We start from the raw sequence: 27,617 nt of genomic DNA on the forward strand, positions 1-27,617 counted from the left end.
ATTCGTTACTAGGCAACATAGTTTCTCACGTCACACAGACGAAGTGGCAGTTGGAAGAGAAGAATCCGATGAAAGCGGTAGGTAACGCATTCTTTTTTATAGCAATTTGATTTTACGATTCTTGGATGACATCACAAAAATGTGATCAAAGATAATAAAAACTGTTGTTGGGAAATATAGCCGAGGTAAATTATTATTGATTAAAAAAATCTAACTGCTTTGCAATCAGAATTAGCTTTAACTTTAGGAAAGTACTAAACACTAGAGGCTACCTGAAACAATCCCAGGTGAAAAATATTATAGGAAATACTATAGTGTTTTTGAACCATACTAATAGTATAGTAAATTTTAGTATATTATAGTATTTACAACACTTTGTTAATGATTGCTACAGCATACTCTCTATTAACTAGTAGTGAACTGATAAACTGTAATAAATACTCTAACGTTAGTATTCTTTAGTTTGTACTACAGTAATCTGTAGTGTATATTCTAGTATATTATACCCTATAGTTGTAGACAATGTAGTACAGTATTGGATAAAGTAATACGTTTATATTACTATAGTTGTTATGTTATCACAGCAACTATAGAATTACCACAACAAATTAATTCAAGTACATTACTATAGTATGGGTCAAAAACACTATAGTATTTACCATAAATTACTATAGTATTTTTTTCACCTGGGAATGGAAAGGACAAGATATTTCATTTTCATTTATTTCATTATTTTCAAATTATACTTTATTCATACTCTTTTTAGCTATTCAGCTATACTCTGGCTTTTATTTTAGTAATGTTTATATCCTGCCAATGTATACATTAATCATTGCATTTATCTGTTTAAAAGATGTCACACAAACACACCTTGTATTGTAAGTATGCTCAGGGCAAGTTCTGCAATGTTGCTGTTCAGTTGGCTCATTTGGGGCAATTTTTTATATATTTGTATTTTTGAAATAAAACAATGTATTTAATTTCTATGACTTTGTCTTTAATTATATTTCCCAACTGTTATAATTTCTATTTGTGCTAATCAATTATAAACAATATATTAAATTTAACTGCTACCAAAAACCTGAGAGAATTGGTTGGGGCCGAGGGGTCGCTGCTGCAAATATTTAAGTGGCTCCTCCCCTAACAGATGAAATCTCACTCCAAACTTTTGATAAAACTTGAGAGCCCTGATCAAAGTGATTAATATAACATGTATAAACAGCTTTACAGGTATTTTGTGTGTGTAGTTGATGTAAAAGTTGTAGTATTTTGAGAAAGTGAATCCAGTCAGATTGTGATGACAGCGAGTGTTCAGGTGTGTTCAGGTGAGATGAGACGCTTTTCTCTTCCTCATTCATAGTTTCTTTAAAGGACAGATTCACTCTTTTAAATTCAATCATTTCTTATCTTAAAATTACTGTCAACAAGTTGATCTATCAATATTTACAGTCGAGGAAAACATTAAGAGATTCCAACATTATTTTCAGTTTTCTGAATTTAATAATAAAAAGATGCAATGTTTTTAAATAAAAAGAAATCAAGATGACAATAATTTTTAAACAACACAATAATGTTTTCACTTGTATTTCAGGAAGAGTTTAAAGATGAATATTTGATGAATAACTCAGATTTTTAATGACATCTTTCATGTTTCTTGCTATAAGTTCAGTGTTTTATATTGTTGTTCAGGTGAGATCAGACACTTTTTACTTCATCATTCATAGTTTTGTTAAAGATTTATTTATTTATATTGGATTGTTTCTTATCTTAATATTAGCGTTATGTATTGAATGTTTTCTTAACATAATTCTTAATTTAATTGATGTAATTTGTGTGTAGTTGCGTTGATGACACCGTTGTTTTTTCATTGTTGATTCATTTATCTGAATTATAATGTCTGTTTATTCACTTTGATTTTAAGTTTGTGTCTGAATGTTATTTTCATTCATTATCAGTTGTGGAGATCAGATTGATCAGTTTCACCTCTGCAGCTCCATCATGGATCAAACACAAACATCAACACATGAAGATTTTTCTCCAGGATGCAGGTACTTTATATACCTAATTAACAGAAAATTTTAGCAGTTTCCACAAAAAATATTTTGCAATTAAAACTAAATGACCACAAAATCTCATTTAAATACTTTTTTGAATAAAGAATGTTTTTTTTAAATATGGTTCATAAAAATATTAGTAATGTAATTTAAAGTATTAAATCTGTTGTGTGTTATAGTTCAGATCATCAGAAGAGATCAGATCCAGAGTTCAGTTGTGTGTCTATGAAGAGTGATTGGTCTATGGAGCTGCCAATACACTTTAAGAATCAAAACAATTTCAGGTATAAGATTTATTTTAAAGTTTTGATTAAGCTTTGATGCTTTAATATCCAGATGCCTTTTGTAAAAGTGAATAGACATTTTCTTGTGATATTTTTCCACATCTATGAAATGTAATTGATTCATTCGGTGAGACTTGAAGAAGCTCTGTTAAATATACTTTTGTATGATGTTACAAACAGTTCTTCAAGAGTGGCTGTGTAAGTGTTACGTAAGGAATAATTGCAAGGGCCATTGAATTATAAGAAAATAATGCACACCAAGGTGGTTATGCGGCACGACGCGAAGCGGATAATGCAGGTGTGCATTATTTTCAAATAATTCAAAGGACCGGAGTCAATTATTCCTCTTATACCACGGTTACCACAAACATTGCTCTGGTGCCTATTTTTAAGACATTTGAAAAGTTAGGTGTGCGGTTTACAGAAAAATAATCAACACCCATAGAACATTTCTCAGCCAATCAGAATGCAGCATTCAACAGACCCATGGTATAAATAACATATAAAGGACACATGAAACTCAAGTGCGCTACGTCAACATGTATTTAACAATAATGTTACTCACAAAGAAAACTCAAGAAACACGTATCATAACGAAAAGAAAACCAATGATCTCAGAGACAATTATTAACTATAATTACAAAATAAAGAAAAACAATCAAATATTTCCTAAATATAAAGGAAACAAATATTAACAAAGACGCCCAAGAAAGTAAATTAAACAAAGGAAAACGCTTTTTTGCCCCTGAAATAGGGAACCAATCACAGAACGGGGAGGGGGCAGCAAGACGAAGACGACGTCTATGCGACACACCGAAGCAGTTTTAATTATCCAACACGGCAGCAGACGCGAAGTTACTTTTCAATGCAGCCTTAGATAGTGTTATAAGTTTTGAACGCAAGTTTATTAAAAAAATATATAAACTTTTGGCATTAAACAATTTCATATCCAGAAGGATGTTTGTGTATGGCAAGACATGATAGCCACAGAGGTTTATAGGACCAACCTGCTAGGCATCGTCGTAGACAAAGTACAATTAACTTATTAATGGTAAGTGTTATTTATTAATATCATATTGTCATTATGCCTCTACTCTGGTTGTCACAGTGTCACTAAATTGTTTTACTTTTTAATATCAATATACCAGCTACCAGCTGTGTGCACACGTACTTGATAAAAGTTGTTTACGTTTGAATTGATGTCGCTCTACATACGTCATCTGGTATAATTGATACGATTAGCTATGACCTACGTACAGACGCATTTGATAGACATTCATAGCGTCCAGTAAACGGCTCTGGGCATTCGTAAACTACGCCTCAAATATAAGAAAATAAACATGTGGTTCCAAACCACATCTCATTCTCTACTGTCAATGCATTTTTCTCAAACATCTCTGCAAAAATAGACTCACCTAAATTCACTTTATTCTCCTAGGCCTGATTTTAGCGTCAGAAGAATTAACTTCATTCTCCCTTTGTGAAGTTTATCCTAAATTACTCACACGTTTTACAAACACAGGTTTATGAATTAGTGCATACTCATCTGCCAACACAGAAAGGAACATATTTTAAATGAAAGATCTCAGCCAGGAAGCCTCTTTGTATGGAGTTTGAATTTTCTCTCTGTGTCAAGATTTGTTTTTGTTGGAGTAACTAAAATTAGTGTACAGTATATGGATGTGTCTGTGTGTGAGCCCAGCCATAAACTGGTCATCTGTACATCCAGGGTGTTTGGCCTAAAATACTGGGATAGACTCCAGCCCCCTGTGATCATGCTGACAAGCCAGTTTTGAGAATTGATGGATAGATTATAAGTGCTTTATTGTTGTATACATTTTTACGTATTGAATACAGTTTGTAAAACAGATCTGTTCTGGACCTTCATCATGATTTGTTGAGCATTGTTGGAAGCCACAAATTGTGTTTAATTCGAAATAAGACTTTGTTCTATTTTATCAAATCGTATGTGTATGTAGACGTTCAACGTATGCGCATTGCACCAAAATGCAATGCATCTACTGGACTACAGACTACATTGTCCTGTAGGCACATGTGCAACCTACGCATACATTGAACACTAGGCATGGACACGAGTACTCGATTGCTCGAGTACTTGAACATGGCATCGATGATCAATCACGAAAACAATGATCTTGTGGTTTTATTTACTTATTTTTTGTGGTTGTGGCAGCATTTGGATGTCTGGTTAGCGTTACAAGCTCCTGTGGTAGTAAAGACTGTGTGCGTGTTTGACGTGATGTTGTGCTGCGCAGACCGTCGTATGACTTCAGTACCATTGCATGATTCAAAAGCAAGCAGATGAGTCAAACATATCTCACATCACTGAGGCACTATGGTTTAAAACGATGTCGTGATTTTTGGATTCACGTTGGTAAAACGAAAATACAGTCATTCAGGTGCAAAATGTACAGTGTCATCACAAGTCTCAAAATTAACCATGTTTTTTTGTGGTAAAGTGTAGTAATCATGTTTTTTTGGTGCATTAATAACTATCAGTAAAACCATGGTTTTACTACACTGAAAAAAATAACATAACATCTTGACTGAGAACAGGTGAGGGGACGACACGACACAGCTAATCGCTAAAACGATTGCAAAATACTAAAATCTGCTTAATGTTATGAAGTGATTTTACTGAACGTGTTAAACGCACACTGTTATGGTGCACATACACAACACGAGTTAAACTTTCTGTCTAGTACATAACTTAGTTTAAGGCTTGCATTTTGTGCAGATATATTATGCACGTTGTATTATACATTTATGTTGTATCAATGCTTAAGAGTACAGTAGAGTGCGTCATATAGAAATCGCTTCAGTTTGTGTTTATTAACCCTTTAGTTTTACTTCATCACTATTTCTGTTTGAGGTTTCTGTTAAAAAACATTACATTAATAAATAGTATTTACTATCTGTTCATTTTTGTGTCATAGTTTCTTCAAAAGAAAGTTTTAATTGAGTGTTTTTAATATTCATTGAATTTAATCAATTATTTTAAGGTAAGTGGTTGCAATCAATTTATTTAAGCTACATTTACACAAAAGTTTTATATTTTATTTTATGTTACTAATCTTTTTTGTTTAAATGTAGCTTAAATAAATTGATTGCAACCACTTACCTTAAAAAAATTGATTAAATTCAATGAATCATTTTTTTCAGTGTAAGATTGCCCCACCCACAATTAACCAGGCTGGATATAATCACCATTCTTAAATAAAAGGCCTAAAAAAACGGATTTCAAAATCAGTGGCATAATTTCTCAATTTATGCCATCACAGCTATATGTGAGATAACTGTTTAGTAAAACAATAAACCTATAAAGCCCATAAACTTTTCTAAAAGTTACACTAAAACACAGATTCATGCAATCACAGTAATCATGATGGTTTAATGATGTATACAAATAATAATATTATGGTATTCATACAATCCTTACACCCAGACCAGTCAAAACAGAAGTCATCTGTAAAAAGAGGAAAATTGAAGAGATTATCAATCAAGCACAAGATTATGATGTAAACACGTGTCCTGGATTCAGGTAAATTCTAAGAAAGTTTTTTAAGATAATTTTTGGTTAAGATGCTACAAAGTGCAGTTGTTTTAGAACATGGTTCTTAAAAAATATTAAATCTGTTGTGTGTTATAGTTCAGATCATCAGAAGAGATCAGATCCAGAGTTCAGCTGTGTGTCTATGAAGAGTGATCGGTCTATGGATTGGCCATTACACTTCAAATCTGATGATAGAGGTCCTGCTCTTAGGTACTTATGTAATTTATGTAACCCATGTTATTGTTGTATAACATTTTAACATATTGAATACAAAACAGAACCAATCCTTGATTACGATTTGGTGAGTCATATGAAAAGCCTTTGTTAATTACTCTACAAAGATACACATGTGATGTTCTTCATCAGTATTTTACACCATTTGTAGCACTTTTCCACCAGTGCTGGAACTCAATCTTGAACGGTGCTTCACTTTTTCACACATAAAGATCTTGGTCAGGTAAGGTGGCCTGTGGTCACATTTAGAAAACTCTGCGTAGGATCCTTAATAAAGTTTTACTACGCCCAAACGCCAAAAAAGGTTTACGCCAAAAATATTCTGATTTATCATCAAACCATGCATACACACACCTGTGGGTAATGTTATCTTTATAAGTCACAGATCATTTGTAAGTGTGCTGACGTGAACCAGCCTCATATCCTGCCCTGTACACCCATTTTAACCATAAATAGTCAATCTTACTTAAATGTATAGTGGAACATTTTCTTTTTCTGGGTGGATCATCTGAACTATTGGTCATCCCAGTTGTCAATCATTCTGATATGTTTACGTAAGGCCGTCGTACGTGCTCGTCCCTAGGTTTGCTTTCTGCACATGCACACTTTCAGGTGTGTATGTGTGTGTGGTGGTCTATGGTTTCAGCCATTCATTGAAGCTCGCGTTTTCACCGCGTTTTTTCCAAAAGTCTGAGAGTCGCAAGTAGGGGTGTAAATCGGAGCCTTCATGACGATTCAATCCGATACCGATTTCTTAGGTCAACGGTTCGATTCTTTTCTATTCTTCAGAATTCCCCGTGATCCAATTGGATCCGATTCAATACTTGATATTTTTTAGGGCTGTCAAAAGATTAAAATATTTAATCTAGATTAATTGCATGATTTCATTAATCGCAAATTAATGTCAAGTTCAAGTTCAAGTTTCACTTTATTTATCCTTAGAAAGGAAATTTAGTGTGCAGCAGGATATGTAAAAAAACAACTAAAAGCACCACCAGATGCCATCATCAACAACAACATTGTAGACACAATAGACACACATCAACACATCCACAACACAGCAAACAATGGGGACACTCCTTATCCTGTAACTAATGACAAAGACCAATACACTCTACAAGTCAATATGTCATAATGAACATTAGCAGAGATAATAAAATAATAAATAAACATTTACTATAGAGGGGTTGCAAGTTTACAAACATTGCAGGGTGCGCGCATCCAGGAGGCAGAAAGCCCGATTGGTGAGCTGATCCGCTACTGCAACAACCTTAATTATTGAAGCGTTCTTTATTGTTTGTATATAAATAAGACTTGATTTTAGTTGGATCTGTTTTTCTGTCTTTATTTTTGCAGTTTTACTGTGATACATGTATGAATTATAATGTTATAATTATAATGCTAGTAACGTAATAGTCGCATCTACTGGTATGTTAACATCAGGCACCCAGCACTGACTCTGTTGGTACTATTTTCCACGCAACAACTCCTTGCCATTTTGACTTACAGACACCGCTACTAGCATACAACACAATGCACTTCTCTTCTTTCTGCCTCTCGGTTGCGCGCGCAACCAGTTAGTGACGTCACCGTGCAACCCGTCTATAAAAAATTACATAAAATGTCACCTAAGAGAATTCAAGTTCCTAATAGCCACAGGAATAAAAGAATCTCTGGCACGTCTGGTTCTTAACATAGGTATCTTAAAACGGCGACCTGAGGGGAGCAAATTAAACTCCCCAAAAAGTGGATGATCAGAACAATTTAAAATTTGCTTAGCCTTCCCTTGGACCTGTTGATCATATATGTTTTGCAACTGTGGTAGCTGTACCCCAACCACCTTAGACGCAGCATTTACCAGTCTAGCTAGCTTACGCTTATTGTTCATTGAAAGGCCACTGTACCAAGCCACAATACAAAATGACAAGACAGATTGAATAAAACACTGGTAAAACAGAGTCATCAGCGTCCTACACACACGGAATGTATTCATCTTCCTCAATAAGAAAAGTCTCTGTTGGGCCTTTTTACAGACAGCAACCGTGTTTCCCTCAAAAGATAGTATGTTGTCAATGATGGTTCCTAAATATTTGTATTCAACTACCGTCTCAATACTCATATTCTGAATGACAGTTTGTGAAACATTGTGCTGTGATCTGCGAAAATCAATAATTTTATCTTTTGTCTTTTTGGAAACGTTAATAGAAAGATAAAAGTTTTCACACCATGTAATAAAATCATCAACTACAGGACCATGCCCATCCTCGTCATTGTTCAAAAGGCTCACTAAAACAGTATCATCTGCAAATTTTACATAGTGCCTATTTTCATACTTGCTTCTACAGTCATTTGTGTATAAAATATAAAGCAAAGGTGAAAGAACACAACCCTGAGGAGAGCCTGTAGAAGTCATAGCTTTTGATGATAAAACACCATTTACCCTAACCAGGGGCGCCGCTAGCAATTTTGGGCCCTATGAAAGAATAGGGGGTCAGGCCCCCACCATACCCATTTCACACCAAACATCCAATCCAACCTACTGTAGCTATTCAAAATCTTTGTCTGTAATTTAATAATACAGAACTATTTATTTTGCTATTGTTATGACCACAATTATCAGTATTTATAGACACCTACAATGTCTGCAGCTAAGATAATTTATTGTGCAATGTAAATTTAATTGAAAAATACAGTACATTACTCGAATATTCAGAGAAAATGCAACGTTCTTAAATTAAAGATAAATGTGACCATGCCTGTGAAAACCCAGCTGAAGTATTTCTTTGTAATTTACTGTTTCCCACATAAATTCATCCTACATAATGTAAAGAACATTTTGTGAAAATATGAACTTGATATCTTTAATATTGACTGAGTAATGTCATGTCAGCGATTGAAATCATAGTGAAATTAATGCTTGAAATTAAACTGTGATGGTTTTATCTCACAAAAAGATTTGAGGCTTTAGTCTGATATTCAGAGACAGTCTCAGTGACATACTGTATACTTTAGCTGTTACACACATCAATAACATTATAACATTTAAAAATGGCGAACAACAACAATGCATCTTTTCTATACAGTTATCTTATGCCTCAAATAAGACTGGATCAAAAATGCTTGACCAAACCAAAGCTTGTATTATAATTATTAGCATTATTTATAAGGTGAAGAACAGGTTTCACACACCAGCAGCTACACTAAAGCAAAAATAACAACAGATCATTAACGTGAACTCGAGAAAACAGCTATACTGTTATTAAATGATTCTTCAGACTGTTTTTAATCAACGGGACTCTAAAATGAAATGAATGACAACTATAGCAGATTACAACATAGATTTCCATTGATTTCTTAAACCTGTTGCAAGGTGAGAAGCTTTAATATTCATTACTGGACTAGTTTAGCCTTAGTTGCATTTCAGTTTTATCACAATCAACTCTATTCTCAACTGCCTAAAAATCCTTCATTGGCATATTGCGTTGTGTAACTGATCGCATTTCTAGTTTATGTTAATTAGCTTATATGGGCTACGTTAAATAAAACAGCTTATAAGGGCGGACTTCGCGTTAGAATCATAACACAAAACAGGGAACGTAAATCACCTTGTGTTTTTTTTAAACTGAGGTGAACAGAGCTAAGACTTTACAGTGGAAAGAAAACTGCATTGTATTGCTTCAGCGTCACACTGTGTAAACTGCATTTGTAGTAAGGAAGTGCACATATGCAGATATCATAGCAAATAGCAGTAAATACACACACCTTGCTCTCTTGTGAAGTTCACGCGCACTGTGAGACCGTGGATTGAAGACGGCGCTAACACGCAGAGTAAAGACGGGGGCGGAGCTAAGAGGGCACAGCTTAAGGGGATTGCGTTTGCGGCACAGTCCTTGGCTGGGGCCCTCAAAAGTTAATGGGCCCTTAGAATCGTCCTAACTTTTCCCCCCTTTACGGCGCCCCTGACCCTAACACACTGCGACCTATTTGACAGAAAATCCAGTATCCAAGCAATTAATTTAGAATTCAGATTAAAAAGAGACTGAAGTTTCTCAGCCAACAAAAAGGGCTGAATTGTATTAAATGCTGAGGAGAAGTCGTTTTTAATGCTCTAATCAACATTGATTTGGACAAATATTTATGCTATATGCAAATGTATGTCTACAACAGCCTGTTTACATTTTCAACAGAACCATCAGTCATAGTTTTATATTTAATTTCCCTTTAGAAGACCTTGTTCTTTCTCCATTTCTGTTTGCTGCTGCATCATTTCTGACCTGTGCTGGCAAATTGAGTTGGGATGAGCAAATTTTCTAAAATTAGTTATTTATATTTTAACATTAAAAAACTTCAAAACAATGCATGATTTGTTGGAATCTGACAAAACATGACAGAACTACAACTGTTTACGCAAAGCAAAAACAATATCACTATGTGTTAAATTTATGTTTTTTTGTATTGTTTAAATTTGACATTAAGACAGACCACTTTAACATGTAGACTAATGCAAGGGTTTAATATAGCCTAATGTTACACAACAGATACTTTTCCCCAACAGTTAACCAAACATTCACTTCAGATAAAACAGATTATATGTCATACCTGCGTGAATTCTTGTAAAAACAGATATTTTTAAAACTTATAATTCTGTGTAGATGTGTAGGCTATATATGGGGGTCGGACACTCGCACGTTTGTGTGCATGCGCGTCAGACAACAGCAGCTGGTAGATCGCTTTTGAGTCAATCTTAATAACTCTTTTAACATCAATCAGCTCCAGAACTTTATCTCTCTTAAAAATTATTTTAACATCAAGAAATCTATTTTGTGTCATTTCGGCATGCTTTAAAAACAAAACAATAAGTGAATGAAGACGCATCTTTGCTTTAGATTATGGATTTGGGACGGTAGATGTTTAATGACCATTTAGAGCATTGGATTCGCTAGACATGAGCTTAATGGTCTTATTTTTATGAAAACCTCCGACTCATCTAGAAAGCACGGGTCACTTGCTGCGTCTCAATTCATCCAGCTGTGGGCTAGACCAAGGCTCAAACAGAAATTGCGTGTTGCGCTGACGGTTCCATCGCTTTTAAAAGACTTAGCAATGTGTGTGAACAACAGACTGTGAAACATTAATAAGACGTGTGAAGCGGTGTGACATAGAAGATAACAATGAGGTTAGGCGAGCAGACAGGCGGCAAAATAAACACATTAATAATCAATCCTCTTGCGGACACATCGATGCATCGAATCGGCACCTGTATAATCGATGCATCGATACGAATCGATTAATCTTTACACCCCTAGTCGCAAGAGAAAAAGTGTCTACGAATTGTATGACAAGAAGAGAAAGTCCTCTGAAGAAAGAAACAAGGCCAGCGTGTTTTTGGGAGACTATTTCACACAGGTTGGGCTTCCCACTGATATCTCAGTCACGAAGTTTCTACTCGACAGGTGAAGTTTGTCATGCTTTTTGGAGAAATCCATTTAAAATCACTGCTAGTAAAAGTTGATGTAAGCTATAATTAGCGATGTTAGCCCTGGCACAAGTCACAAACCGCGCAGACATGATAAACATCTTAATGTTTACAGCAACTTGTAAACAGAGCGAAGGGAAGAACTAGGCTCGTGCATGATCTCTCTCGTGCAGACGTTAATAGGCGTTAGAGTGTTGGGCATGTGCACTTTTTTTTAAAGTGGAGGTGTGGTTCTTTTCAAAAATTCTGGAAAATCTTCCGCTATACCTTTAATTTCAAGAATTCACTGTCTGTGTCGCCAATTCCCTTTGTCTCCAGAATTTGAATACGCATGGGTCGGAGTTTACAGGTGCACACATTCTTCCACAAGTTTAATTTTATAGATCACAAACTTTTCATGGGAAGCGGCGTATGCATGTTTTCGTTTTGTGCATATGCATGCTTTATAAATGAGGCCCAAGACTTTTGTTTCAAATTGGCCCTAAAATCTTGCTGGTCTTGAACCAAGAAACTGGTTATGTTAGTAGGCGGAGACAAATTGTTACGTATATACTAATCGTTGAATGCCAAAATTAAAATTTACAGTTCAAAAACACTGTGTAATATTAATATGTTAGTGAAGCATGATTGAAAATCATGGTAACACTAGTAAAACCTTTTTAAAACAACAGCAAGTTTACAATAATTAAAATTAAAAAATATGGTTGATAACAGTAGTTACCAAGCTAAACACTATAAAAATTGTTTATTTGTATGTATTTGTATACATTAGGATATTACAAAGATGTTTTGCTTTAACAAAGTGGAAAAAAAATATATGTAGGACATAAACTGATTATTAATTATTGTTTAAAATAATGATTCGTAACAAAGAGTTTTAAGCAGGTTTTTATGTTTTGGATGAAAAAGCAAAGAATTTCTGAAATACCAGCTCTTGTCTTCCTTTAAGTGCGTAAGCGGGGAAGTAATATAATATAGCACATAACATATATAGTAATATAACTTAACAACAAGCTATTCGGGTCACTGGTGATGTTAGTGCGTCAGCCGGTACGGAACTAGTGCCACCCTATGACCGAGCGTTCACTTCACTACCGGTGTCAATACAGTGCCAGCCTGGTGGAAATGAGTGTGGGTCATTGTTGCTGCATCTGTGCTGCTTTGCAAAACTTTGTTAAATACTTTTTAAAGAACTAAATTTGTTTTTCAATATCATTACATTTTGCTTCTTGTGTGTTTGTTTTACTAAACCTGGCCAGGTACATGAAATTACCATTTGATAAAGCAAAAAGCCCTGTGATGCTGTTTTAAAGTGAATTTAACTCTACTCTGCATCATGGCTTTTATAAATTTACTGTAAATGACAGCTTCATAGGGCTTATTGCTTTAATAAAACTGCAGACTTATATAATAAAAAATATAAATATTAATAAAATCATGATGTTTAAGTTCAATCCTGCCATCAAGACCAGAAGTCATCTGTAAGAAGAGGAAAATCGATAAGACTCTTAATCAACCACAAGAATACAATGCAAACATGTGTCTTGAATTCAGGTAAATGTATGATAATTTTTGCTTTCTTTAGATGCTGAATAGTGCTGTTGTAAATTATAATTGATAGATTATATGAACCGAATTATGTTCTGTTTTATTGATATTTTACAGCTATGATGTTCCTAATAAAGCCCTGAACACATTCAGATCAAATCTGAGGAAGAAGTTTGAGTGTTTGTATGAGGTAACATCAAATAAGAGAAACCCAACACTACTGAATGAGATCTACACAGAGCTCTACATCACAGAGAGTGAAAGTGGAGAGATCAGTAATGAACATGAGGTGAGACAGATTGAGACACAATCCAGAAGAACAACAACAGAGGAGACACCAATCAAATGTAATGACATCTTTAAACCTTTACCTGAACAAGACAAACACATCAGAAGTGTGCTGACAAAGGGAGTCGCTGGCATTGGAAAAACAGTCTCTGTACAGAAGTTCATTCTGGACTGGGCTGAAGAGAAAGAGAATCAGGACGTCCACCTCATATTTCCACTTCCTTTCAGAGAGATCAATTTGATGAAGAACAAAACACTCAGTCTTTTAGATCTTCTTCATCGTTTCTTCCCACAAACAAAAGAAATGGAAATCTTCAGTGATGAATATAAAGTGTTGTTCATCTTTGATGGTTTGGATGAGTGTCGTCTGTCTCTGGATTTTCACAGCAGTGTGAGGTTGTGTGATGTAAATGAATCAACCTCAGTGGACGTGATGCTGACAAACCTCATCAAGGGGAATCTGTTTCCCTCTGCTCTCATTTGGATCACCTCCAGACCAGCAGCAGCTGATCTCATCCCCTCTGAGTGTGTTGATCGAGTCACAGAGGTACGAGGCTTCAGTGATCCACAGAAGGAGGAATACTTCAGGAAGAGAATCTGTGATGAGAGTCTGTCTGATCAAATCATCTCACACCTGAAGTCATCCAGGAGTCTCTACATCATGTGTCACATCCCAGTCTTCTGCTGGATTTCAGTCACTGTTCTAGAGAGAATGTTGAGTGAAGCAGAGAGAAGAGAGATCCCCAAGACTCTCACTCAAATGTACACACACTTCCTGATCATTCAGACAAACATCAAACATCAGAAGGACTATGAGAAGAAAGATGAAGACATGATCTTTAAACTGGGTAAACTGGCTTTTGAGCAGCTTGTGAAAAGCAATCTGATCTTCTATGATGAAGACCTGAGAGAGTGTGACATTGATGTAGCAGAAGCATCAGTGTACTCAGGATTGTGTACTCAGATCTTCAGAGAGGAGTTTGGTTTGTATCAGGGGAAAGTTTACTGCTTTGTTCATCTCAGCATCCAGGAACATCTAGCAGCTCTTTATGCTCACATCTCCATCACAAACAACAAACAACATGTGTTTGATCAAACTTCTAAACCAGGTCGGTTTTCTAACTTTTTGGGCAAATTAAACCTTAAATCATCAGAAGAGGATTCATTATCTGAGTTACATCAGCGAGCTGTAAATGAATCTTTACAGAGTAAGAATGGACATCTGGATCTTTTCCTGCGTTTTCTTCTGGGTCTTTCACTGGAGTCCAATCAGATTCTCTTACAGGATCTACTGACACAGATGAGAAGATGCTCCTACATGAAAGAGGAAACTGTTAAGTACATTAAAGAGAAGATGAATGAGAATCTGTCTACAGAGAAATCCATCAATCTGATTCACTGTCTGAATGAACTGGGTGATGATTCACTGCTGAAGGAGATTCAACATTATGTGAGATCTTCATCAGTAGGATACGACAAACTCTCCTCTTCACAGTGGGCAGCTTTAGTTTTTGTGTTGTTGATGTCTGAGCAGCATTTGAATGAACTTGATCTAAAATCATTTATTGGAGATAAAAATAAAGCAGATGAAGTTCTTGTGAGACTGCAGCTTGTGATTAAAGAAACCAAAAAACTCAAGTAAGTAAAACTCACAACAATAACATGACTGTTTACATATTAAAGCAACACTATGTAGTTTTCCATGTAAGATTGGCTTACGGCCAATACCGTAACGGTACGGCCTACCACTGAAATAATATTAGAGACATTATTTAAAGGTAGAAAAAATAGTGTTGCTTAAAAGGCACAGTTAGTAGGATTTTAAGTATTTTATTAGTCAAAATCAATGTCTTTATTCATAAATATGTCCTAGTAGGCAGAGGTGGGTAGAGTACCCAAAATCTGTACTCAAGTAAAAGTACAAGTACTTATACAAAAATGTACTCAAGTAAAAGTAAAAGTATCAATCTAATTATTTACTTGAGTAAGAGTAAAAAAGTATTAGATGAAAAAACTACTCAAGTAGTTAGTTACTCGTTACTTCCGATCTGATAGAGAAGTAGCGCAAAAGCACTGAATTTCAGACTTCTTGGAGGGTTTTCACAAATCTCTCCTTAAGAGTCTCATTGTTCTGCTTATATACAAGTAAAGCAGCCTATCTCAGTCCTGCAATGGGTACATTAACATCACATAGCGTGTCATTTGAGAAAAAAATCTCAAACACACACACACACACAGATGTTTTCTGACGGTTAACTCTATATTTTATTTCATGTTCACAACACAAACTTGTCAGCGTCTGCCTTTAAACATGCAAACAGTAAACAAATAAGAACGTGTGTGTCTGTTTGTTATCATCTTTTTATATGATATATAGGTTATTTTCATTGCCATTAAAGTGCAATTACTGAACATAAACAGGAGCTTAATAAAAATGATCATTTTAGATTTTCATATGGAACTTATCTGTTGCAAATTAACTCTACATTTATTATAATATATAATTAGTTTCTTTCAAATCAATCTTTATTCTTTTATTTTTATTCATTCATTCTTTAGGAAGGATTTAAATAAAATACAATCCCGTTTTTATTTGAATGTATTTTCTACACATTAGTGAGGTGTCCGGATTTGTGTATAAATGCAGTCATTACATTATGCTGTTAAGTTTGATTAGTTGTGGGGAAATGATATGGAAATGTGCAGATGTGAACGTGCTGTTTGTATGGTTTAACTTACATTAGGATTTGTATTGTAATCGCTTGCACAAGAGTGCATATGGCAAAAAAACTTGGACAGTGTGTGAAATGACCATTAATACTGTTCAAATAGACATACTGTGACACTTACTTCAGGTTGGATCTTGAATTCCTGTACGCGGAGATGTCAGCTCGTTTACTGAACAAAGCATGCATCACATTATGAAACTATTCTTTTTGACCTCTTGGATTGAAAACATAGACCGAACTTGAAGCCACGCATGATCTGCCTCCGAAGACTCGCACAACGCACACGCGCCCTCATCTGCTTCTCCTATCATCTACGCGGCCGCGCGGTCGCGCGCGCTAAAAGGGTGACCGCGCGGTCGCGCGCTAAAGGGTGACGCAGCCTGTTTCGCCCAACTTTCGAACACGCCCTATAAACTTTAAAAATATATATATTCATTAATTATTACCATTTGAAAGTAGCGCAGTAACGCCGGCAAATGTAGCGAAGTAAAAGTACAGTTTTTTCACTAGAAATGTACTTGAGTAAGAGTAAAAGTACCCATCCTTAAATTTACTCTAAAAGTACTAGTTACCCGAAAAATGTACTCAAGTAAATGTAACGAAGTAAATGTAATTCGTTACTACCCACCTCTGCTAGTAGGTGTCAAATGACCTCTGCCAGTGATCTGACTTTTCTTTGTAAGCTTAGTATTTCTTCTTTTTACTTACATTGAATGGGTAAGTTCAAGGATGCTTCCATGTCGTTCTGTCGTATTGATAAACTATAATAGCAGAGATGGACAAAAAGCACTAGCCTACAAACGCCTTTCCACCACGCGTTTTCATTTAGAACACATGAACCAGCTGAAACGGACAAGGAGATCAGTGAGTACATAACGGCTACCATAGTTGCAACATGCATTTATAAAAGCGAGGCGCTAGGGAGCACTATTCATTTGAAAAAATACAATTTCACCACTAGATGGGGGTAAATCCTACTCATTGTCCCTTACAATTACATACAATTAATCTAATTATTTTATGATTTTATTTTGAATTCTTACTTTGGGAGAATCTTTTCTAACAACAGTCATTTTTTTCCTAATGTTATATACAAATCAGCAGTCAATCTCAAAGTTCCCAAAAACATTCTGCCAACATAAAATGCGTCCAGTTTTTTGGAACCGATGGTGTAGTGGACAGTGCTCCAACATATGGTGTAGACGCACTTCCAGCGACTCGAGTTCGAATCCCGGCTCGAGGACCTTTGCCGAAGACATAAGCCTCTTTCCACCCTGGACTTTCCTGTCATCTCTCTAACTACTGTCTATCAAATAAAGGCAAAATGGGACAAAAAATATTACAATGTTATTTTTTTAAAAAGTGTCCAGTTTTCTTGATTTTCTAAGAATGTTTCTTGGTTGTCTGAACGTTAGAGGAATGTTACATTCGACTATTTTCAAACTGTATGACAATATCATGTTTTAATGTTCACACAATGTTTAAAACAACAACCGTTTTCTTTATTGACTTATTTGCTTGTTATGTAAATGATAGGGAAACATTGCATTTTATTATTTTAAAACTGTTTAAAACTTTTAACCAGCATAACTAAAAATGTTTCAGGATCAAATCTGTTACCCTACCTTTAAATTAAACACATAATCAACATCTAAACCTAAGTGAATTGTGTTTTCTACAGCAATATTTTTACAAAGCATTCACGTTTTATAGGTCTTAAAATAATAAAATGCAATGTTTCTCTATCATTTACATAACAAGCAAATAAAACAGTTGTTGTTTTAAACATTGTGTGAACATTAAAACATGACATTTTTGAACAGTTTTGTTTGAAAATGGTAGAATCTAACATTCATCTAACGTTCAGACAACACAGAAACATTCTTAGAACATAAAGAAAACTGAACACTTTTTATATTGGCAGAACGTTTTTGGGAACTTTCAGGGAACTTTTTTCTGTTAGCTGAGAGTCAGACAACATCTTGTCCATTATGAACACAAACACTTGAGGAAATAAGATCATGTATTCAATCAAAACCTTATTGTAAAGTCTTACATTATTCAATACGTACAACTTTTACTTCCTTTATTTCAACACATTTTGTTGTTAAAAGCATACAGTACAAATGTTCAAACCTGTAAGAAAAAGACATGTTAGTTATAATTAGTTATGATTCATTTCAATTTCCTTCACAATGTGCAACAAAACTCCTCTGTTAAAATGTCAGAAAATGTAGTTTGGTGTTTCTTTGATGAAATCTTTGCTGATATTATTGTGTATGAAGAGTTTTTCTCCTCGTCATGTTGTTTTTATAAAGATGATTAAAAACATTGATCCATCATTGACACTGACACACACATTAATAATGTTTTTGTAGATTGAGTGAAATTGATCTTTAAACACTGTAACATCTTTAAATGTAAGATCAGAGTTATGTTATCTCCAGCTGATATTCCTCCTGTAATAGAGGAAGATTTTTACATCAAATACCTGATGAGAATTACAAGTGTGAGTCATGAACTCAATACAGATTTATGAAGAAATGTTCATGTGGTTTAGGACATCTAACACTAATAGTCAGCTGTGTGATGGATTTATTTGACATTTAAACACACAGTGTCTCAGTTACTGAGGGATTGAAAGAGGAACATTACATGAAGAGATGGAGGTTAGAGATTTATGAACAAACTTTGTAGTTTTGTATCTTTCACATAAAGTCTCTGTTCTCTACAGGTTGAGTTTCTGTTATATCACAGATGAAGGTTGTGTTGCTCTGACTTCAGCTCTGAGATCAAACCCATCACACCTGAGAGAACTGAATCTGTCTGATAATAATCTCACAGATTCAGGAGTGAAGCTGATCTCTGATGTACTGAAGAATCCTGACTGTAAACTGGAGATACTGAAGTAAGATTGTGATCTGATGCTCAGACAGAAATCACATATAGATTATAGTGAGACTATATAGAAATCATAACATCTGTAATGGATTTATAGACACTAGTCAACATTGAAAGTGGATCATAAAAGTTAATCTTAGGGTGTTTTCAGCCCTGTATATTGCACTCTAAAAATGGTTGGGTTAAAAACAACCCAATTGGCAACCCACCGCTGGGTAAATATTGGACAGAACACATGCTGGGTGAAAGTAACCCAGCCCGTTGGGTAACACATTTTAACCCAGCAGGTTGGGTTGTTGAAAAACCCAACGTGTAGTCATTTTAACCATTTATGGGATTAATATTCTGGGTTTGGGTTATTCTTGCTGGGTTATTTTTATAATGTGCTTTATTGAAAATCATGACCATTGTGAACACCAAATAAATGTTTGTTTGACTGCAAAATAACTACAACAAACACTTACATTTTTACAGTTGACAGTTGCAAAATCATTTAAAGGACTGCTTACTGACCCAAGTATAAATATATTTCTTAAATATCAGAAATCATGCACATTGAAGTAACAATGTAACAGGTTGAATCAATTTGTATGAATTTAAGACAGAATTTGTAATTTTACAGTACATAAATTAAATACTGAAATGTACATAAACAAAACTACAGCAGTGTAAGAAAAGAAACAATGTAATTGTTAAATTATAAAAAAATTATAAAATTATTCATAGATGTGTAAAGTTTTTAACAGAACAAATGTTTTAACCCCCAGGGGTCCAAAAACGCGGGGACGCGTTTTGACGTGTTTTCTCCTTATCATAGCAGAATCAACTTAAAATACTCCATCATTAATAATCAAACACTTACGTGTTTGACATCATTTGAAACTCTGAAGGGTCCTCTTAAATTAGTGTACATTCACAATAACAACAGATCTTTGTGTTTTTGTCAAATAAAGAAAATAAACAGGGTGCTCATTCAGACATTTCTGTCTCCGCCAGCTGTCTCTCAAATCACGTTACAAAAATTAGTTGAAACTCCGCGAATACTCGTCACACAAACATAATACACATATCCAAAGAAAGCCTGAAATGTCTAATTATTATCAAAAACAAATATTTCCTGTTTATATAATCTGCACTGAAGTAAAGAGAGTACCGTTTTTCCTGGCTGAGCTCATTATCTCTAATGCGGTCACGCCCACACGCTGTTGACATGGTAATGAAGAGACGAGCTGTTCAAACCAGCAAAGCGTAATGTTTGATAAGATTTAAAGACTTTAGCGCATGTTTGGATTATAAACTTTATACACACACGTGAGGAATATCTTCATTTATGTCTGGACATTGAGGAAGAGAAGCGTTTATCTTTAACGTTACCTAAGAAGAAGAACAATGGAAGGCGCAATGGAGGCGGATATATTCCTGAAGAAACTGTAAGTCATTTGTCTTCATTTATATTTGATATCATGTAATATGTTATGGCTTGTGCGGTTCAGCCTACATAAGCAACCTCAACAGACTGCACGCCTCGGATTGAAAAACGTTCGCATTGTTTACAAACGAGTAACTTACGCGTGATCACGTAATGGCGGATTTCATTGTTTGCTGTACAGTGTTAGACACAGTTATTCACTTTCGTATCCTTCATGGCAATTTTGAGTTTTGCTGCACTGCTGTGTCTTTTAAGTGTGTGCTGTAAGATTCCATGTTTACATGCTTATTTACAAACGAGTACGCGTGATCACGTAATGGCGGATTTCATTGTTACATGCTGTACAGTAGACACTTTCGTATCCTTCATGGCAACTTTGAGTAATGCTGCACTGGGGGGGGGGTCTACTGTAATATGATATTGTTTACATGCAACGCATTCCATACATTGCGTTTTACACGCGACACCGTTTTATTATGAGCTCCGCGTTGTTTACACGGAGACTCGCCTTTTTTTTTTAATTATAAATTTACCTTGGCCAGTCTACCTAGGTGTGTGAAAGACACTAATCACGTGACCAAATGGTGGCGCAGCGGTAGTGCGTTAAGGGCGATTTATAGTCGTGCGTAGGTCCTACGGCGTAGCAGCGACGGCGTAGGTTCCGCGTCGGTTTTCATTTATACTTGTGCGTCGCCGTCCGCGTCGACGTGCAAACACACGCGAAACCGCTGGTTGGCAGTAATCACGCGTGTAACCACAGTAGCAGCAGAAGTCGTCACAGAAGAAGAAGCTAAGCAAGTAAACCCACAAACGAAGAAGAAATAGCAACTTGTTGTGTATAATTTGAGAAGACCAGCAATGATGGAAGTAAATAAACAGCGACTTATGTTTCAGTTTGAGTTAAATCACTCCTCAACTTGGCTCATCTTTGTTTTCACCGTCTCAAACGGAAATACCTATGACGCAGTTTTTTTACCTGACGGGAGGGGTTCTGGTGGACCAATCACAGCGCTTACGGTCCGCGTAGAGCCGACGCGCTGTTAGAAATTTTGTGAGGTGCGCGTCAGGCTACGCAGAGCTACGCACAGGCTACGGATAGCCTACGCCGCAGCTACGCCGTAGCTACGCCGTAGGACCTACGCACGACTATAAATCGCCCTTTAGGCCGCCATGCGGTAGACCCGGGTTCGAAACCCGCCTAGGCCAAGTTTTTTTTATACAGTATATTGAGTTTAGGCGACCACCGTTACAAGTGCTATCATTTACCCATCAGTTATGTATGTAAGGGTATTTCTGTGGACAATTTATGCTAACAGCTGTTCATAACTCTCTTACAGGTCTGCATCCCTCTCATCAGTAAACTATGAAGTGGAAAAACATATTCACACTCTTTGGACATAAAGTTGTATGGTAACATGAGCCACATGAAGTTTACAGCTCTGTTGTTTATCAGTTTCTTATACAAGTTAAGTTTTTGAATAGGGTCCTACTGACCTTCATTTCTATTTTGATTATATTGTTAACTTCTTAATAAACCTCAAACAAACATGTTCATTTGTCCTCACATTCTTTACTGTAGTTCCCTCCTCCCTCATTATGCAGCTCATTATGCAGCTCATTATGCGAGCCTTTGTTTGCTAGCTGTCAATCAATCCTTCTCGCATACGGTCCCTCTAAACAAAAAGTGTCTTACAATTTCTAAATCAATATACTGGTTTATGTGAATGAGTAGGCAGGATGATTTTCACATCATTTTAAAGAAAAAACTCTAGACTACTAGATTCTGTTACGGAAAGTCTTGTTAAAACATGTTTAGTATGGGTTTTGTGGACTTATATCAGTGACTCAAAATTTTAGCTTTTTAAAAAACCATGCATAAACCTTTTTCTCTCAAAAATACAAACATGTACATACATGTAGCTCATATAATATTTTAGCTCAGTTTGTGCTGAACACAGTGGTATGAGACACTTGCCATTATTATGTTTTAAAGCAACTGAAAAAAGACCAAATGTAAGAGCATGTCAGAACCTCTGACAGTGTCCCAAAATGGTCGGACCCCAGAGGGTTAAGTTTCACAGTATGGAATGTATTTGACTAAAAATACTTAATTTATTAAATTTACTCCTTGCGAACAAAGATGTACAAAGGAATCGAACAGGAGAGGATTCATCCATTTGAAAAATGCACATTGCCTGGGGTTTTATTTTCAAGCAGGTAAAATGCCTTTAAACCATAGACTGTAAAAAAATATGGAAGTAGTGTCTGTGACGTCACCCACTGGTTTGTGAAGAGCATTTTTGACGCTTAAGGTAGGCGGTGCGTGCCGTCGCCATCTTGGCCAAATTGCAGTTTAAGTCACTTCCGTATTGGCTCCATCAGAGAGACTGATTGAGAAAAAAGATTGAGAGATCTGCTGCATGTTTCCCATGGCCAGGACGAAAGGAAAGGGTTTTGAGGATTCTGTCCAGGGAAGAAATTCCACCACATTTGTTGCAATCTACAAAAGAGGAAAAAACTTTTAGTGGTCTGAACTGAATTATCAGATTTAAGTATTCAGAAAACCATGTGGGCCAAGTGAATTATCCATTTTATAAAAATTATGCTTCCTTTTGCATCCCAGGCCGCATTACCACCACGTGTGAGATTTTTTTTTCCAAAAATGCAATGGCCTGTTGTCGGTTTGCCTAAGACTTTGGTGTTACACTCCTTTAACTGTTGTGCTAACAACAAAGGCTGCAAACCACACAGACTGACAAATAGGATGATCTGACTACAAATAATAAAGTGCTGCAGAACTAAAATGTAGCAGATAATTAAGACATTCCAATACATTTTAAATAGGAATTATTAAATTATATACTTACTGGCTGAAGTTGTATGAAGGTCTTGCTAGCCTCATCAATGGATGGATGTAAACCAGTGGTTCCCAACCTGGGGTCCCAGAGTTCACAGGGGGGGCGCGAGGGCAGATTTTGCTTTAAGGTGAATAAAATGTTCCATTAATAGTTTTATATAAAAATACATATTTTTTCATTACATTAGTTTTTCAAAAATCACATGCTTACAATGCCAAGATAGTAATCATGTGATTGTTGTCATCGTAACAAATCAAAAGGAAACATTCAGTATTCTATGTTCATACACAAAATCCCGAAAAAAGATAAACAACTGCTAGTTGTGTAAAAATGCAAATATTAGGCTAAAAGTTGAAAGGAACATTTCATGTGTATTCATGTAATAAAATGTCATTAAATACATAAAACTAAATTTTGTTACTATATATAGTGTTAGGGATGCTCCGAAGAATGCCGATCTCCACTTATAATACGTGGCTGATCACTATTCTGAATCAGACAGCCGATCTTATTACAGCTATTTCATGTACTGCGGCTTTTGATCAGTAAGTCCTTATCGATCTAAAATCACTGTTAGTTTGAGCCGTTTATAACATGCATTTGAAAAAGCAACACTCGTCAAACATAACTATTAAACATATTCTTTATTATCATGAAAATACCTGAAAAGGTTTGAAGAACAGAAATATGTATATAATATAAATCCTTCAGCCATTCCATGGAGCTGCATGTCATCACAGCTAGATGGCTCGTCCGCGCTGCTGGCCAATTGAGTGCAACGTCCGCATTTTGGCGGCCATCTTACGACAGGGCGCTCGCTCACTCGTAGCATTGAGTTTTAATGATGCAGGTACTTTTAAATGACCATAACTTGCTTAATTTTTTACCGATTTTCAAACGGTTTGGTTTGTTATAAACGTCAAAGATGTACCTGTGACACTGCATACCTATACTAAAAATAAAAAATAAATTCATGAAACATGTTAAAGCATCCAGAATTATAGCCACGTTAATAACGTTTGTAAAAACCCAAACCGTTTGAAAATCGGTAGAAAATTGAGCAAGTTATGGTCATTTAAAAGTACCTGCACCATTAAACTCAATGCTACGAGTGAGCGAGCGCCCTGTCATAAGATGGCCGCCAGGTGATGCCGTTAGGGACTCCGCCTTGAGCCATCTAGCCTTTATATACATATCTATCCGTGTGTCTCAATTCGTTCCCTAGCTCCCGAGGTCGTGAATCAGTATATCGTGTACACAGGTTCGGGCACTGGTAAGGACCCTAGCTCACTTCACATTGGGACGATGTTCACTTATTTTTCTGTCACGGCTGCTTAAGCGCGTTGTAATCACTCACAGCTGTTACTCATCAACAACTGGCAAAACCAACATCTTTCTGACTTAATTTTAAAAACAGTATATTGTGAAAAATGCTGTCATTATTCTCTTACATATCTGTGCATAAAATTGGAGGCATATAATTACATTTTAAATGTAATAATATTCACAGTTTTAAATAAATATTATTATTTTAAATATTGAGTAGATTGTGGTCCCTTACTGTGTAGCAATGTGTGTTTATATTTACAACTAAAACAAACGTTTGTCTTTATAAAAGTTCTGTAACATTTCATAAAGTTTATTGAGTTGGATCACGTGATGTTCGGTTGGCGAGCTTCAGAAAAGGTCACGTGATTTCCGGTTAGGGAACATAGGGATCATCGATGCTCACTGGTTTTTGCGTTGCATTGTGGGAATTTTTAGGGAACGAACGTTCCAGTGCACTGAACGGATTTCGCGATTGAGACAGCCCTTAAAATGGCTGACTCCCTGATCAGTGCCCTGACTACTGAACAAGGGAGCTGATTGAGACACACTGCGTGTGTATTGTTCTTCGTCTACAGCGCATTTTGAGTTTCTGCACGAGAGCGCCCCCTGGATTTTGGATGTAGGGACATTTCACCGTAATTCATTGAGAAACATAGCAAGCATTATTCAGTTTTTTTAATTTTTCAGAAATCTCATTTTTTGGTTCAACTGCAGCAGTTGGTTTGTTTTAATTTAAACCTTCATAACTTAAATACAGCTAAGTAGCACCATAAAACACAATAATAACATGATAACAAAAATGTTAAAAATAGAGTTATCTCGTTTTGCAACTAAACTCTTCACATATATATATATATGGGGGGTCTCGGATTGTTAAATATGTACATAGGGGGGGCCCCAAGAGAAAAAGGTTGGGAACCACTGATGTAAACTCTGCACACTCTAAAAAAAGAATTGGAAAACAACATCACATCTGATCTCTGCTAAAAACATAATCTCTGATACAGTATCAGCCACAGATCAGGGTTGGTCAATATAAATTTGAAATCACAGAAGACAACCCAAAATATTATGAAAAATAGTAACTAAATACGACTCAATAACACATCTAAATTCATATAACACATATACATGTTTGTTAACCGCAGCCTCCGTCTTGGTGACAAATATGTTTATGTTTTCAAGTTCATGTCCAAACACTTAAATTATTGTTTCATTTTAAAAGAGAGGACGAAGCAATATACATAAGACACCGGTTCTTGGAAACGCTGTTTCGTTACCTGCCGTATCGACGGTGAATTGAGTGCTGCTTGTCCCTGCCTCAGTGACAGAGTAGACGCCGGCTCCGCAATTCTCCGCCGCCGGCAAGGTTAACTTGTGCTAGCGGTCTGTCTTTCCATATCGAATGGTGAGAAAGCAACTTGTTTGTCACTAAATTTAAGTTAATAGTGTCGCTATGGCTAAGCTGGGTAAACTATGCGCGTGTGTGACACAAAAAGCCGAAGTGGGGTTGCGGAGGTCGACTCGGTTCCGGTTTAGACTTGTTTTTAGTTAAAGGCTTACAGAAATTGTCATGAGTTAATAAATCAACCGTGTGATGGGGATTTTGTAGCATCGATTTTAATAATTTTATTAATATGCCATATTAAACATCTTAGAACGATTATTTAAGTTAATTTGTGTAAATGGCGATCTGAGGTAACAGTCGTCATTCCTCTAAATTATACCTTTCATCTTAGTCTGTATAAATTAACACGTTGCTGTCTCGCAAAATGTTATAATCTTGTTTATATTGATGAAATGTTCACAAAAAGATATAAACTTACCCTGAAACAACTGCTTTCACTCTTTCACGACGACGTGCTGAGCACATTCAACATCAAGGGCGCGAAGCACGTGAGCCTCTTCAAACAACCCAGCATAATAACCCAGCAGTTTTAACCCAACAACCAGAAAACTGAAACTACCCAAAAAGTGTTTAAAATGTTAAAAAATAACCCAGCAAAACAACCCAACAGACTCAACCCAGCATTTTGGGTTAAAAAATAACCCAGCCATTTTTAGAGTGTGATTGCTTTGTTTTGAAACCGGTGTAACGGTGGCGACACCCGGTAACTACAGGTTATATGAATGATAAATTTGGAGTTCGGGCGCCAGACAGCATTTACTGTCAATTGTAATGTTCCAGATAGCTCAGTTTCAAAAAACCACCAGTTACATACAAAAAATTATAATAATAATACCTTGCATTTGTCAGAGAAAACAAGTTTACGTGAATGTTTATTTACGTGGGTATACTGTAAATATGTGTGTGTGTATGTGTGGGTGTGTGTGTGTTTGTGTGTGTGTGTGTAATGCGGAGTAATGCGGAGTTTACGTGAATGTTTATTTACGTGAGTATACTGTAAACATGTGTGCGTGTGTGTGTGTGTGTGTGTGTGTGTGTGTAAACAGAGTAGGCAGGGAGGCACTGACCAGTTTCTCAGCAGATCGCAGGCTTAGTGGTGATACAGCGAGACCAACGATGTGTCCGTATAGCGTGACGTGAATCTCCGTGTAAATCTCTGACACGCTTTAGACTGGAGTAGGCTTCAAAGAAAACTCTTTCGGGAAGTTACCGATCAGATCACTCCTCTCCAAACAAACCGCAGCATGTCCGGAAACACAGACTGAACTCACGTGAGGCGTCACTCGTCACGTCATCCCGCTTACGATCACGTATCCTGCTGAAGATCTGCTTTTAGAACACCGCCACCTAGACGTGCTATTTTTCCCCTTTTATACAGAATATTTTGCTTTCTCACGCCCCCGTCATGACGTGTTAGCGGAGTAAAAGGTAGAGAAAAAACTCATAACATCTACTACCTGCCGCTCTGTTACACCGGGGGTTACAATATTGGTTCAGTTCGCATA

The 27,617-nt window shown here is 36.1% G+C and overlaps 1 protein-coding gene across 1 annotated transcript in view; it reads left to right on the top strand.

Moving 5' to 3' along the window:
* Positions 1–1,948: 1,948 nt before the first annotated feature.
* The window catches only part of LOC141361725 (protein NLRC3-like), an 83,432-nt gene continuing 57,763 nt past the window's right edge, over positions 1,949–27,617 (top strand). The window contains exons 1-7 of the mRNA XM_073863422.1: positions 1,949–2,048; positions 2,234–2,338; positions 5,805–5,900; positions 6,009–6,122; positions 13,072–13,176; positions 13,288–15,096; positions 18,922–19,095. Coding sequence (XP_073719523.1) covers positions 1,999–2,048; positions 2,234–2,338; positions 5,805–5,900; positions 6,009–6,122; positions 13,072–13,176; positions 13,288–15,096; positions 18,922–19,095 — 2,453 coding nt within the window. The 5' untranslated portion in view covers positions 1,949–1,998. The remainder of the gene's footprint in view (positions 2,049–2,233; positions 2,339–5,804; positions 5,901–6,008; positions 6,123–13,071; positions 13,177–13,287; positions 15,097–18,921; positions 19,096–27,617) is intronic.

This window comes from Misgurnus anguillicaudatus, chromosome 24 (assembly GCF_027580225.2).
Source record: "Misgurnus anguillicaudatus chromosome 24, ASM2758022v2, whole genome shotgun sequence".
Lineage (NCBI taxonomy): Eukaryota > Metazoa > Chordata > Actinopteri > Cypriniformes > Cobitidae > Misgurnus > Misgurnus anguillicaudatus.